The 14,062-nt window shown below is 57.7% G+C and overlaps 3 protein-coding genes across 4 annotated transcripts; 1 reads left to right on the top strand and 2 right to left on the bottom strand.

The window, feature by feature from the left end:
* PRDX5 (peroxiredoxin 5) lies at window positions 992-4,196 on the bottom strand. The gene is made up of 6 exons (XM_005699856.3): window positions 3,780-4,196; window positions 2,448-2,582; window positions 1,654-1,785; window positions 1,544-1,582; window positions 1,357-1,418; window positions 992-1,232 (listed from the first exon to the last, which is right to left on the bottom strand). The coding sequence occupies exons 1-6, from the start codon at window positions 3,963-3,965 to the stop codon at window positions 1,127-1,129; spliced, it is 660 nt and encodes a 219-aa protein (XP_005699913.2). The 5' UTR covers window positions 3,966-4,196; the 3' UTR covers window positions 992-1,126.
* On the top strand, window positions 4,198-5,504 carry TRMT112 (tRNA methyltransferase 11-2 homolog (S. cerevisiae)). The gene is made up of 4 exons (XM_018043295.1): window positions 4,198-4,714; window positions 4,804-4,905; window positions 5,044-5,133; window positions 5,221-5,504. The coding sequence occupies exons 1-4, from the start codon at window positions 4,637-4,639 to the stop codon at window positions 5,326-5,328; spliced, it is 378 nt and encodes a 125-aa protein (XP_017898784.1). The 5' UTR covers window positions 4,198-4,636; the 3' UTR covers window positions 5,329-5,504.
* ESRRA (estrogen related receptor alpha) lies at window positions 5,454-13,658 on the bottom strand. Of its 2 annotated transcripts, XM_018043293.1 has the most exons (7): window positions 13,451-13,658; window positions 11,601-11,937; window positions 8,153-8,269; window positions 7,875-8,003; window positions 7,304-7,471; window positions 6,936-7,205; window positions 5,454-6,513 (listed from the first exon to the last, which is right to left on the bottom strand). In XM_018043293.1, the coding sequence occupies exons 2-7, from the start codon at window positions 11,923-11,925 to the stop codon at window positions 6,254-6,256; spliced, it is 1,269 nt and encodes a 422-aa protein (XP_017898782.1). In that variant the 5' UTR covers window positions 11,926-11,937; window positions 13,451-13,658; the 3' UTR covers window positions 5,454-6,253. The 2 variants fall into 2 exon arrangements, with proteins under 2 accessions (XP_017898782.1, XP_005699916.1); XM_005699859.3 differs by lacking the exon at window positions 13,451-13,658 and having other exon boundaries at window positions 11,601-12,202.

The raw sequence follows: 14,062 nt of genomic DNA, 5'->3' as shown, positions 1-14,062 counted from the left end.
CTCTGAGCTGCCCTGAGCCTCCCCAGATGGCCTGGAAGGGCAGGGAGAACCCCTTGGAGCCTGGTGCTGACGGGGCCCAGAGCGGGGCTATAAAGCTCGCCGAGGCCAACCGACTGGCTCAAATCCAAACTCCTCTTACGTGGCTGGAGGAGCCAGGTCCACTTGTTTAACCTCTCTGTGGTATAACAGTTCTCACCGCCCAGGATCGTGTGAGGATTTTTAGCATACCTCAAGCATCTGCCTCCCTTAGACTATGAGCTCTTTAACACAGCTGGTGCCTAATAAGCCTGCTTCCAAGCACAGGGCTTTCTGAGAACAAGAGGCAGAGGCCCAAGGGCAAGGCCTGCAGACAGAATGCTCCTCAGCCTCAAGCCCTGCTGGCCTCCCTGACTCTCAGCCCCTAACAACATACAACACACTCACTGCAGGGCCAGCCTTACTAGTGTCTCCTCTCTTCCACAGCTTACCTAGACTTTGCCCACGGGACACTGCACCACCCATCACCTCCCACCCCTGGGGCTGAACCAGCACTGGCTCTGCCAATGGAGCCCTTTTTGCCCATCAGATGGTCCCAAGGTGCCAGGGGCCCTTCTTGGGATGTGGGTGCTCCCAAAAGGGGGGGATGAGTGGGGGATGCCTTGGGCCAGTTTCTACCCTGAGGTCTGCAGTCAAAATGAGATCGGCCATCATCCAGATATCAAATGCAAAAGGTCATGGGCCCTAGCCAAGCTCGGGTCTATCCAGAGCCTTTCCTGAGGAGCTCCCTCAGCAGGACCGCTCCTTCCCTCACTCTTCAGACCGCTGGCCCTTTCTCAGCTTGTAGATGGATGCTTCATGACACCTCCCTCAAGAGGCCTTCTCTGACTGTCTAAGTTAAATCAGAGTCCTTTATGAGTCCCCACTTCAGCCTCTGCCCACTACCCTAACAGCTGGACTGTCAGTGACGCCTGGCCTTGGGCAAAGCAGCAATTCAAAACCAAGAAGACAGATATAAACCAGAAGTGTTTATTGCAGAAATTTGGCCAAGATTTCAGCTGAGTGATCACAGGCTAGGCTGGGGCCCTCTGCCCAGGACTGGGCAGGTGAAACAGGAAAGTGCCGGAGGAGGATATCTGGGCTCCAAGCCTCAGAGCTGTGAGAGGATGTTGGGAGCCAGGGTGCAGGTGAGGCCTGTGCCATCTGGCTCCACATTCAGGGATTTGACGATGCCGTCCTCTATCACCATGGAGAACCTGCCAGAGAGAAGGGCTGGGCCACGTCAAACAGCCTGGGCCTGGAGGCTGGCAATGGAGTCACGTGGGGTAGCAGGCAAACCCCCAAGGGGGACCCTCCCACTGGGGACCCTCCCACTTTTACCTCTTCAGTCGATGATTCCCAAAGAGAAACACCAGTGAATCATCAAGTAACAAATCTGTCTCCTGAAAGGAGAAGCAGAGAAAAGGTCAGGAACCCCCAGAACAGGCCAGGTCCCCTGGCTGCTCCCCATACTGGCCGTGTCCCTCCAAGTCCCTGCTTCCAGGATGGAAGCTGGGAGTGCACTCACCTTCCCAAAGGTCCCATTGGGGTCTGCCAGGAGCCGAACCTGAGGAGAAAGCAAAAGTCACAAAAAACCTCCACCTTGGCCCCAGATCCCCTGCAGGATCCACAGCTCACCTTGCCCTCTGCCTTGTGGGCACGTCCCCACTCTTCAGTCACAAAGACATCATTAACGGTCAGACATGCCACCACCTGGATCCCCTTGGCCTTCAGAGCGCCAGCCTGCTCCACAAACCCTGGCAGGTGGGTCTGGGGAGGAGAACCAGAGAGTCAGCAGGTGGGTAACAGCCTCTGCTCCTCAGCCTACCCTTCGTCTCCAAGCCCTCCTCATTTCCCAACGGCGACAGCTTTGATCAGACAGTGAGAACTGGGTAAGCCACAGTTCCTTTTTGCTTCCCTGGTGGCTCAACAGTAAAGAATCCACCTGCCAACACGGGAAACGCAGGTTCGATCCTTGCATCAGGAAGATCCCCTGGAGAAGGAAATGACAACCCGCCCCAGTCTTCTTGTCTGGGAAATCTCACGGACAGAGGAGCCTAGCGCGCTACAGTCCATGGGGTTGCAGAGAGTTGGCACGACTTAGTGACTAAACAGCAACAACTAAGAAGCTCGGATCCAAATTAAAGTGTTCCTGGCTCAACACTATGAACGTCCCGTGAGCAGGGCCGTCCCATTTACCCGGGTCCCAAGTCCCTCCCACAGCCCCGTCACCCGGCAGGATCGATGAGCGGCGTTGCACCACCTTTTCTCCTACATCCCTACACTCAGTCACCACTTATTTCTTAAAAACCTGATAAGCTTCTTTAACTGTCGTATCACCTACGTCCCATTGGTACAAGTGGTCCCAGGACCATGCGGGACTCGTGAACAACATAAACATGCACATAAGATCCCAACTGCGCAGGCCTCACCTTGGAACAGCCAGGGGTAAAGGCACCAGGGAGCCCAAACAGCACTCCCTTCTTGCCTTTGAACAGCTCCGCCAGGTTCACCTTGTTCCCGGGCTCCTTTTCAAATACCTCCACCGACGGAATGGCATCTCCCACCTAGAAGGAAGGACTCCAAGGTAAGGGCAGGGGCAGGGCCGCAACAGCGGGGTGGGGGTGCCCACTGAGGGCTGAGCAGCCCTGCCTGCTCCTGTGGAGCCAGGCTTGACACCTGGCAGGGAAGTCCACCGCTGTCAGAGATTCCAGTGGCCCCTTTCCTGCGACCGCCTGGTTACCCCACATCCTCCAAGTTTCAAGGTGGCCCTATTCCTCTTAAGGGCCAATCTGTGACCACAGGAAAAAGGAGAGACGGCCTCTCTGGGTGTCACAAGAGGTTGAGTAAACAAGGTGAGTTACAGGAAAGAAGTGGGACAGAGGGGCAGGAGGAGGCCCTGACAACACGGAGGGAGAGGACGCCGGGCACAGCTGAGCATCCCACACTCAAGACGAGAAAATGGGAGGGCAGCAGAAGGTGGGACGGTTGGGGAGCAGGGTGCAGGTCCCTACATCCAGCAGATATGAGTACAGAAGGACTCCCTTCAAGGGAGAGGGATCAGCGTTCCTGGGAGTGTGTGCGGGCTTCACGGGCCAGAAAAAGTAGACAAAGGGGGCAAAGGCAGGAGTGACGGTAGAGCCTGGAGAAACCCAGCAGTGGGTTGTAGGATGAAGTAGGAGGAGGGGCTCTCAGAAGACTGTGAAGCAAGGGGGAGCCCCAAGGAGCTGGGGATGGTTCCAGAAGTTAAAAGGGCTGAAAAACTCAGCAGAAGACTGCAGTGGGAGAGACAAAACAGGGTTCTAAGAGACGTCGTCACCTGTTTCAAAGGATGGGGTGAGAGTAATACCCAGTAACTTGACAAAAGCAGCGGAAGGGCGTGTAGACGAGCACGTATAGGGGTTAAAAAGGGTAAAGGAGATGGTTCCATAGGTGGGGGAAGCCATGGCACGCCGCCTGAAAATGGTGGAGACTGGTCACAGGTGTCCCAGAGTGGGTGCGGCAGGGAGACGAGGGGAAGGCCCCAAAGCCTTGAGAACTGTAGAGGAGATGGGGCACGAGACCCCTAAAACCGGCGATATCGTTGCAGCTACCGGGGTCTTGTTGAAGGAAACAAGAGGAACGGACGGCGGGAGGAGCCTCTATGGCAGAGGGAAGGTAAGAAAGACGCTGACTCTCCCAGAGACAAGCGGGACGAAGGGGCGTGCAGAAATGAGTGGAGTCGGGGAGGCAAAGAAGTCAGGCCTGGCTGGGCCCGCGGTCACCTTGATCGGGGCCATGGCTACAGCAGCGCTTCTGAAACCTCGGACCCCGCCAAAAGTCCACTCGAGGATTCCTTCCAGGCACCCTCGGGCTCCCGCCGCTGTCGCTGACGCACCCTCAACGATGGTCGCCCGGGACACCACCGAGCCCGGTCTGCAGCCCAGGACTCGTAACCACGGCAGACTCATGCCGAGTCATAGAGTCAGAACAGCTCCGCCCACACCTCGAGGCAGAGGTAGAACGCTGGGCGGAACCGGAGCGTTAAGACGCAATCCTGCGAAAGACAGGGCAAAAAGTAGAACGGCGCATGTTACCTGGCCACCGCGCAGGCGTGGACGGCGCACGAATGGGCGGGGCTTCCGACCAGCTCGGTATTAGGGGTGGATCACCGGCGCGCGTGCGAGCGGGCGGAGCTTATTTGCATACAAGGCCGGTTGCCGCTATTTCGATTGTGTAATTTACGGATTGGGGCAGTATTTCTATTTCTTAACCGCAAGCAAGTGGCAGGAGACGGTGGTGTCAGGCGCCTGTGTAGGAGTAAAGAGTATTTATTTTGCATTCCACGAAGGCCTTTGCATTATAGCAGTGTTACGTATGATTTACATTGTACATGATTTGTAGCATTAGCTCAGCCAAAACCACTGGGCCTGCGCCTTTGCAATCTCCTGCCGAGACGCTTCCAGGAGCTGCGCATGATACCAGCCAACCTCGGCTCCGGTGAGCACCGGAAGTCCGGAAGGTTCGCCGTTTCCGCTCCTCCCAGGCGTCCAATAGGATAGAGCGGGACAGCCCCGGAAATGATGTAGAGAGAGACCACTGTCCTTCCGGCTCCGGCTGTGCGGGAGCGCGCAGCGCAGACATGAGGCTGCTCACCCACAACTTGCTGAGCTCGCACGTGCGAGGGGTGGGGCCCCGTGGCTTCCCCCTGCGTCTCCAGGTACCGGCCGTCTCGGGCACCTCTCCCGGGGGCGAGGGTAGGAGAACCAGGATCCGGTCCTTGCCTAACTAAATCTCTGCGCCCCTCAGGCCACGGAAGTCCGTATCAACCCTGTGGAGTTCAACCCCGACTTCATAGTGCGTATGATACCGAAAGTGGAGTGGGCGGCGCTTCTGGAGGCTGCGGACAACGTGAGGACCCACCTCCCCAGCCCCGTGCACACCGTGGGTGGCGGGGGGTTGAGGGGATAGTCTTAACTGCAGCCCTTTACACCAGGCCTCAAGGCGAGCGTCTGGGAAGCCGAGATGATTTAAGCCTCTTGCCCACAGCTGCATCTCATCGAGGTGCCTAAAGAGCCGATTCAGGGATATGAGCATAACGAGGAATTTCTGAGAAAGATGCACCACGTGCTGCTGGAGGTGAGAACCTACCCGTCGCTTGCTTCCTGGCTGTACACCCACACTTGACAACTGCCAGTGCTCAGTTCTGGTCCCCTCTTCCCGCAGGTGGAGGTCTTGGAGGGCACCCTGCAATGCCCAGAGTCGGGACGTGTGTTCCCCATCAGCCGTGGGATCCCCAATATGCTGCTGAGTGATGAGGAAACTGAGACTTAAACTGTGCCAGGCGCCGGTTTTTCCCTCTGGTTGTGTGAATCTTTGTTTACACGTTATCTTGTTTGTTAGTCCTATCCTATGTGTCCCTAACCCTTGACCCAGTGACACGCCACACACAGTGTTTCTGAGCTCGATAGTATATATATTTTTTTCTCATTAAAGGTTCAAAACCAAAAGCGGTTTCTCTTTGCAGCAAATATACATTAAAATAGAGTCTCTGTACAGCCACGGGCTCTGGGCCCTGGCTTGCCCCATATCCCTGCGCCTCCCTGGCCAAACCCAAAAATAAATATAGTGTTATTGCTCTGCAGGGCATAGAGGCAGTGCTCTCCCTGCCCCCTGAGGAGGCTGGGTGGAGCTGATGGGGGGCCCTGGCCACCCCAGGGGTCCAGGGGCTGGAGCCTGCTTGGAGTTATTGCTTCAAGGTTTGGGGGGGGGGCAGTAACGCCCAATGCAAATGATGAGAGAGGAGCAAAGGGAGCAGGAGCCTTTGCTCTCCAAATCCCTCTCCGTTCTGGAGAGGAAGTCAGATTAAGCAGCAGCAAAAGCATCACCCACTGGGAGACTGTGGCCTCCACTCCCTTCCCTCCCTGAGATCAGGCTTCTGCCCACCGACCCCCCCCCAACACACACATGTCCCCTGCAGCCCCCTATGGCTTCCGCAAGGCCCCCTACACCCTGGGGGCACGTTATGGCTTGCGAGGGGCAGCACTGTGCCCAGAGCCTGGGCACACATGTTCCCAGCTTCTAACACCCCCAAGGAGGGGGGAGGGGAGGGTGTAGGGCCTGCTCCCAGGGGCTGATGGTGTTGCCCTGGCCCTGCCAGCAGGCTGTGGCACTGCCCAGACCCCAGCTCTGCCCTCTTGGGGCTGACCCCTTGCTGGGCGGGTCCTGCCAGCACCCCCACCCATGCCCACCCCTTGCCTCAGTCCATCATGGCCTCGAGCATTTCCAAAAACAGCTTGTGCATGGGCACCTTGCCCTCCAGCTTCACCCCATAGAAATGGGCCAGCACTTTGCCCGCTGTCTGGCGAAGGAGCGGTAGTGTGAGCAGCAGCCTGCCTGCCCGCCTCCGCTCAGCGCCCCCTCCGGGGCCCGCCCGGCCAGCTTCGTACTCCAGCAGGGCCTCATGTAGAGCTTCTCGTAGCTGCTCCACCGCTTCAGCATCTTCAATGTGCACAGAGTCTGCAAGGCAAGATGACAGAACTGTTGACACGGGCCATCTCCAGAAGGGACAGAGCCACATCAACCTGGGCACTGCCAGGTAGGGGCCCAAGGAGCCACACCAAGATTTGCTGAAGCACTACTCGCTGCTCCTGCCCATGAGCCAGGGCCCACTCCTCCTTCCTCAGCTATGGCCACCTCTGGTCCCCTTCCCCTTCCCTCCCACTAAGTGGATCACCTGTCTACAAAACCACAGGCACTAGGGCTCAGAATTCAGCATGCATTTCCTGGACCTGTCCTCGCCTGGCTTCGTGACTTTCAGCAAGTCACTGTTCTTGCCTAAGCCTGTTTTCCCTGTCTGCAGAGTGGGAGCATGCCACCATCACAGTTAGAAAACCAAAGCGCCTTATAGAGAAACCCATCAGCACAAGCCCCAAACTCACCTGAATTGGCGAGGGCCAGGGCCTTCAGCAGAACATACTCCTCGCGCTCCAACCGCAGGGCCTGCAGTCGCCGCACCAGCTGCAGCAGGGCAGCCCCCAGTTCCCCCAGGCCAGCGGCTCGCGCCCCCTCTTCATCCAGGACCAGGTCCTCCGCAAAGGCCAGCTCATCCTGCAGTGGCAGGGAGCGCTGGGCCACACCCAACACCAGTACCTCCATCCACACGCTCTGCAGTACTGACATCTGGTCAGACAGCGACAGTGACGAGAAGCCTGGAGGGCAGGGGGACCAGAGCCGGCTAAGCAACTGTATCAGAGCCGGGCAGGGCCCAGCCTACCCAGGGAAACCCCACATTGCCTGGGCCCTCTACCTGGGATGCTCTTGGCCCAGCTGATGGTGACCACGATCTCTCGGTCAAAGAGGTCACAGAGGGTGGCCACAGCTGGGAGGTGTCCGTCGGGGCCCGCTGGGTCGGGCATGGCATACAGCTTCTCAGGTTCAACCACCAGCAGATGGGACACCAGTGCGTTCACTGGGGCTGTAGCGACAGTTGGAAGAGGCACGCATTCATCCCTCTGCCAGCCCTTCAGGGTCAAACATCTTCCCAGAGTCAGTCCCCCTGTGGCCTTCCTCAATAGCCACTGGCCAGCCTGGCTCGGACACCTCTCTCCGGGAAACGCCGCACTATCTCCTAGGGAAAGCGTCTGTCTGTGGACAGGTTCTGAACGTTAGAAAACCTTCCCTGCTCCCAGCTGTACTGCTCGAGGTCTGACACACAAAAGGGTATTTTCGTAAATACTTCTTGAGGGAATTGTGTGAACGAACAGATGAAGGGAAGACGTGGGTCCCAGCACCCAAGATAACTACTGTCCCGTGTGAATGACGTCAGACAGACTGCCCACCCTGACCCCAGAGCCCCAAGGACCCCACTGCGCTCTCACCTGTCTTCCGAGGGCCTCCAGCTACTGCCAGAGGTCCAGCAGGGAAGGGGCCTGGGAAGGGCAGTGGGTCCACCTCTGGCCGCCGCTTGTACTTCTGTCGCCCACCGCGGACGCGGTCCAGACGTACCCCTTGAATTGCAGGACAGCGCTGTGTCCACGGGGCCTGCTCTCCAGAGCCCGCCTGCTCAGCCCGGTCAGCCAGGACTTCCCAGGCCTCACCCGGCCCGACCCCATGCACCCAGCTCCCCAGCCTCATCCAGGCCCCCGCCAGCGCTCACCCTCCTTGAGCATGCCCACCCGCAGGCACTTGGTGAAGCGACAGGCCTGGCAGGCCTTGCGTCTCCGCTTGGTGATCTCGCATTCGTTGGAGGCCGGACAGCTATACTCGATGCTCCCTGCCAGGGAAGAGGCAGGGCTCCAGTGGCGGCCTCCTGGGGCCCAGAGGGGGCCTAGCCAGTAGGGAGAGCCCTGCCATTCCAGGCAAACACAGGTCTGAGGAGAGCGGGAGTGCTATGAATGGGGCAGGGAAACCGGGGCACTGAGGGGAAAGGCACTGGGCTGGGAATCCCGGCCTGGGCAAGGGAGGGGCTGGGACCAGGGGAGTCAGGCGGCAACCGGCCCCAGCCTCCGGTCTAGTCACACCTCTGGGCTGTGCTGCCCTCATCTGTTCTCATCAAGGGCCACAGTGGCCTCCACACTGCTACATCCAGCGGTCAGTTCTCGTCCCTCTATTACTAACATCTAACACTGCTGATCCCTCCCAGAAACAAACACTTTTCTTCTTTTGCTTCTAGGACACCACACTCTGGGTTTTCCTCCTACGTCACTGCTATTTTGTGGCTTCTGTGCATCTGCCTACACTCCTTCCATTGAAGACCCCCTGGGCGGCCCTCCAATCTGTCTCCTCTGACTCATTCCCATGCTGATCTCACCCAGGCTTTCATATCTGTACCTCTAGCCTAGACCTGCCTGAACTCTAGACACATCCCACTGCCTCCTCGGCATCCTGCGTGTCCAGAAGGCACTACAAACTTATCTTGTCCTAGATGGAGCCCCTGACTTACCCCTCAAAACCTGCAATCTCATTTGTCCAGCTGCTCAAGCAGAAATCTTTTTATAATTCCTTTCCCACCCCAAATCTAAGCCACTGACAGGTCCTGGTGGGCTTTACCTCCTAAAACATTCAGAAGCCCACCCGTTCCTCCCCTGGCAACTGTTTCTACCCTTGACCAGAGTCACTGTCACCTCCCTTCCTGCTGTCTTTGTCACCTTCCGTTACTATCAACACAGAGGCATCCTCTTAAACCTAAGACAGGGAACTCCCTGGTGGTCCAGTGGCTAGGACTCCACACTTTCACTGCTGAGGGACTGGGCTCCATCCCTGGTCAAGGAACTAAAGCCAAAAAAACCCCCTAAGACTGATCATGTCCCTTCCCTACTTAAAACTCTCCAGGTGTCGGGGAGGGAGGCTCAAGAAGGAGATACATGTATGGTTATGGCAGATTCACATTGTTGTACAGCAGAAACCAACACAACACTGCAAAGCAATTATCTTCCAATTAAAAATTAATTTTAAAAACCCTCCAGGCGAACCCCATGGCCTATGAGACCTGCATCCCAGCTCCTCACCACCTTTCTGACCTCATCCCCTTTGCCCTCTGTCCAGCTCTGTTGGCCTACTCAATGTTCCTCAAACAGGCCCTGCCTCAGGGTGCATGGCTCCCTTACCTCCTTCAGATCTCTGCTTCCTGGGGAGGCCTTTCCAGCCACTAGATAAGACTAGCAAGAGCCCCTCCACAGACACCTCTGGTCACTTGCCCCTGCTGTATATTTCCTGCCCTTGCTTTATGGTTTCTTGCGAGCTCTTAGCACCGTTTAATATGCAACATCTGTACGTATTTATCTTCTTCGTTATGTCTACCCATTTTAGTGCCAGTTCCCTGAGGGCCAGGACTGTGCCCAGTGCTAGGAACAGGGTCTGGCTGAACGAACGCACGGTGGCCCTCCCAGCTCCTGGGCTACCACAGGACTGAAAGGCTCAACCGGCCAACATACCCAAAGTGAATTTCTCCTCACAATCTGCTCTCTCCTCCACCCTACCTGGGCTTCTTCAGCTTAAGACGCCTCCTCCGGGAGGCCCTCCAGCATCTCAGGCCCAGCCAGATTCCCTGGCACACCCTGCTCCTGACCCCCCAGCACTTACCACAGCTGTTAGTAACAACTGTGCTCAGGTCACTGTTTTCCCTTCTCCTCTGCTGGGATGTGAACTGAGGACAGGAGCGATCCCTAGTCCCAGCTGTGTCCCCGCACCTGGAACAGTGGCCAGGGCAGCAGAGCACAAGTTCATGAGGAGGGAGGATCCTGGAGGCTGCCACTTACCAAGTGGGTGACCTTGGGCAAGCCCCACAACTACGCCTTAGACCCTCAGTTTTCCCATCTGTAACACTGGGATGAGTAAAAACTACTTCCTACAAAGGTGGGTTGTGAGAACAAAATGGGATAATCGAGGTTAAGACATTTAGCAGGCTCCAGCACCTAGATATTCCATAATGATCACTGTGTATGGCTAACGCTCGACAAATACTTGTCAACAGAGAACCAAGTGTTCCAGGGTGGGTAGGAGACATTTGAACCCGGACCTGTTGGCTCAGGTCTGCAGGGCCAGAAGCAAGCACAGAGCTTTTAGACCAGCGGGTCTCAGCCAAGTCAAAACTTGCTAGAATGTCACAACCAGACATGAAGCATCTGCCCAGAGTTATTTGTAATAAGCAGAGGCAACAGTCTGGCCTTTATGAGCTTAGCTCTAGACCACAATCGACCCAAGTTCAAATCTTGTTGCTGCCATTTTCTACCCATGGGACCTGAACCAAGTTTCAAAAACCTCTCTGGGCCTCAGTTATAATAGTGCTAGTACCTTAAAGACTGCTGTGGGGAGTAACAGAGCTTAAATGTAATAGGGCACGGTGCCTAACAGTCAAGAAACACTCTGAAAAAGCCTACATATTATAGCCCCAAAGTAACCACTGGTTTATATAAAAATATAAGTAACAGGTACATCCAAAATAATGCTTCTTACATCACCATCTTGCTCACTCATATTTTGATATGCTTTCCTGAGTGGAAAAATTCACTGAGTACTATTGGCAGGGATGCCTAATAATCTTTTTTTTTTTTTTTTTCCTGACCACACCATGTGGCTTCTGGGATCTTAGTTCCCTGACCAGGGTTTGAACCTGGGCTCTTGGCAGTAAGAGTGAGGAGTCCTAACCACCAGACTGCCAGGGAATTCCCTGCCTAAGTCTTTTTAAAGGTAGATGCTGAAATATGATGTAGCCCCCTCTCAGTTAACCATAAAAACCTGCCTTGTGCTGGGGCTGCTTTAGGAAATCAACACAAAAAAGGGCATGTTCTCTGCTGGGGAGAGGATAGCAGCGGCCAGAAGACTCAAGCTTAGAAGCAGGCAGGGGCTGCTGTAGAAGGTGCTGGGCCTGGGTACCAGAAACCTAGGAGGCATCCTGAGTCCCACTCTCACATCCCACATCTGATCCATCAACACGTCCTGGTGGCTTTATTTAACTCTTAAGGGAAAGGGCATTCCTGGGACATAGGAGGACCTGGGAACTCCAGGCTGCCAACCCCAAGTGGTACCACGGCACCCAGCAGTGCACCAGTTAGGCAGCCCCAGGCCCAGAGGACAAAGGGCACAGGAACGGGGTGGGGGCTCACCCTGGATGGTCCTCTTGAAGAAGGCTTTGCAGGCCTCACAGGATGCCACACCATAATGGTAGCCGGAGGCCACATCCCCACAGACCAGGCAGAGGCGTTTGGGCAGGGAGCTGAGCACCAGCTTCCCACCACCCTGCTCCCCAGGCCCAGCCCCCTCCCCATCCTCCTCTTCCTTGTGGCCTGGGAGGCATCGGGTGGGAGCTGGGCCAGGAGCCAGAGCCACGGGGGGCTCAGTCTCAGTCTCCGAGGAACCCTTTGGGCTGTCAGGGCTGGCTGGCTCTGCCTTGATGTAGAGAGGCTCAATGCCCACCACCTGGCTGGACATGGCGCTGGTCACCTGCGGGAAGAGACCCGTCAGGTCACAGGGAGGAGCTGGGATGGGGGATGGAGACACCCTGTCACCCTGGTTGCCCAACCCCAGGCCTAGGCAGGCTTCCAGGGTTAGCCAGAGGGTGGAGGGGGGACAGAGTCCAAGGAAGGCTGCCCATGAAGAGGGCCCCCCATCTGTTGCCATAGGAACAGTCTCCAGAGCCTCCAGGGCCAGTAACTAACCGCAGATCTCCCACTTGGGAACCTACAGGAGGTTTGGAAAACCCCTACCCCATCCAGGCTAGGCAATAGGGAAACCTTACCCCCAGGCACTCTTCAACCCTATCTGGAATCCTCAGCCAAGAGTGGGATACCTCTGTTTTCTCCAGATGCTGGTGATTTCAGCGGTCTCCCCAACACAGGACCTCCCCTGGGGATCCTCCACTCAAAAGCCAAGACACAGACATACACACCAAAGGGCAGTCCATGTGTTCACACAAGGGTGCGTATACCCTCACCCTCCCACTCACTTGGGTCTTCAGATGTCCTCACCTGCACACACACACTCACGTGCCCACTCAAGTGTTCACATATAGTCACTCTACCGAGCAGGTTCACACTCACATGGCCTTCTCAAACCCCAGTTCTCATTCATGCTCCCATTTGCCTTCACACACTCCTAAAGTGCATACTACATAACAAAGTCACACTCAAGGCTCATAATCACACTCTCGCTCACAAATATGCTTACACTCTCACCATGATCCCCCCCCCCACACACACACAGGCATAGACCCTTATGGAAAGATATTCAGAACCTCTCACACCTGACACTTCCCCTCTGGCCCCAGGCACACCCGCTGGCGCGGCTCCACCTCCTTGCACACTCTTCCTCACATTCGCTCCTACACTCCTGCTGCCGCAGAATCCTACACCACGGGGCGCCCAGCGCGCCCCCCCAATCTGCGCACACCTACGGGAAGTTGCCTAAAGTTACTGCGTCTCCCCTCCCCCTCCGCCCGCGGGGGCCCTCTATCAGGTTATCAGGAAGTAATGGGGGAGCGCCAAGGAGGAGGAAGCTCTCCCCAGCCAGTGCGATGACCTTTGACCCAGAGAGAAGGGTGGCCCGAGGCCCCTTCGAGCGCCCCCACGTGGTCTTCAAAGCCCCTTCCCCGACCGGGAACCCTTCCCATCTTCCACCCTGGCCCGCCCCCGGGACTCCAGCATGCTCCAGGTGCCGGATTGAACCCTGCCCTGGGATTGGATCCGAAGCCCGAGCCCGACCCTGGCCAGAGCCTGCAGCCCGAGTAAGAACCGGCCTCGGGTCTCGGGCCGGCGCCTTAAGCCCTGGGCGCCAGATCCCGCCCGCACCCTGACCCCGTCTGGCTTTCGACAGGGTGTCGACCGTGACCTGGGCCGGACCCAGAGTCGGACCCCGCCTGGAGCCCGCCCCCCGCCCGCCTCCCAGCCGCGCTCGCACATGGCCCCCGCGCCCCGCCCGCCCGCCCACCCCCCAGAGGCGCTCCCCTCCGCCCCCGGACCTGGGGCTCCGGCAGGGCGGGCGGGCAGGCATGGGGGCCGAGCGGCCCAGAGCGCCGGGTGAGCCGGGGGCCGCGCGCGGCCCCTCCTCCGCCGCCTCCTCGGGCCGCGCCGCCCCGCCGCGCCGCGTCCCCTCACTCGGCGGCGCCGCCGGCGGCTTGTAGGACACAAAAGGACATCGCGGCCGCTTCCTACTCCGCTTCCTCCAGCTGACAGCGGGGGCGGGGCTGGCCGTGCGCATGCAAAGCAGGGGGCGTGGCCCAGCGCCCTATGCTAATCAGGCAAGTAGGGCGGGCAGCGCCTGCGCGCTGGAAAGTGCCGGGGCGGAGCTAGCGAAGCCGGAGGGCCGGCCTTCGTGCAAGTCCGGGCCGCGCCGCCGCCGAGCTCTGGCGGCGCACTTGCTTGCGTAGGAAGCGGCCGAGGGGGCGTGCCCATAGGAGACGCGGAGAGGCTCCGGGGAGGGGGTGGGGCCAGGAGCCTTCTTACGTAAAGGGGGAGGCGGGGCGCGCTGTTCGCGAGAGGAGTTGGAGAGGTCGTTGAGTGGCCGCCGCTGAGGGGAAAGACTTCATACATATGTAAATAGGAGGGCGGGGCGAGCGCCGAGGCTGGTGTAT

This window comes from Capra hircus, chromosome 29 (assembly GCF_001704415.2).
Source record: "Capra hircus breed San Clemente chromosome 29, ASM170441v1, whole genome shotgun sequence".
Classification (NCBI taxonomy): Eukaryota; Metazoa; Chordata; class Mammalia; order Artiodactyla; family Bovidae; genus Capra; species Capra hircus.
The sequence above is the reverse complement of the archived record's forward strand: the minus strand, read 5'-3'. Positions and strand labels throughout refer to the sequence as shown.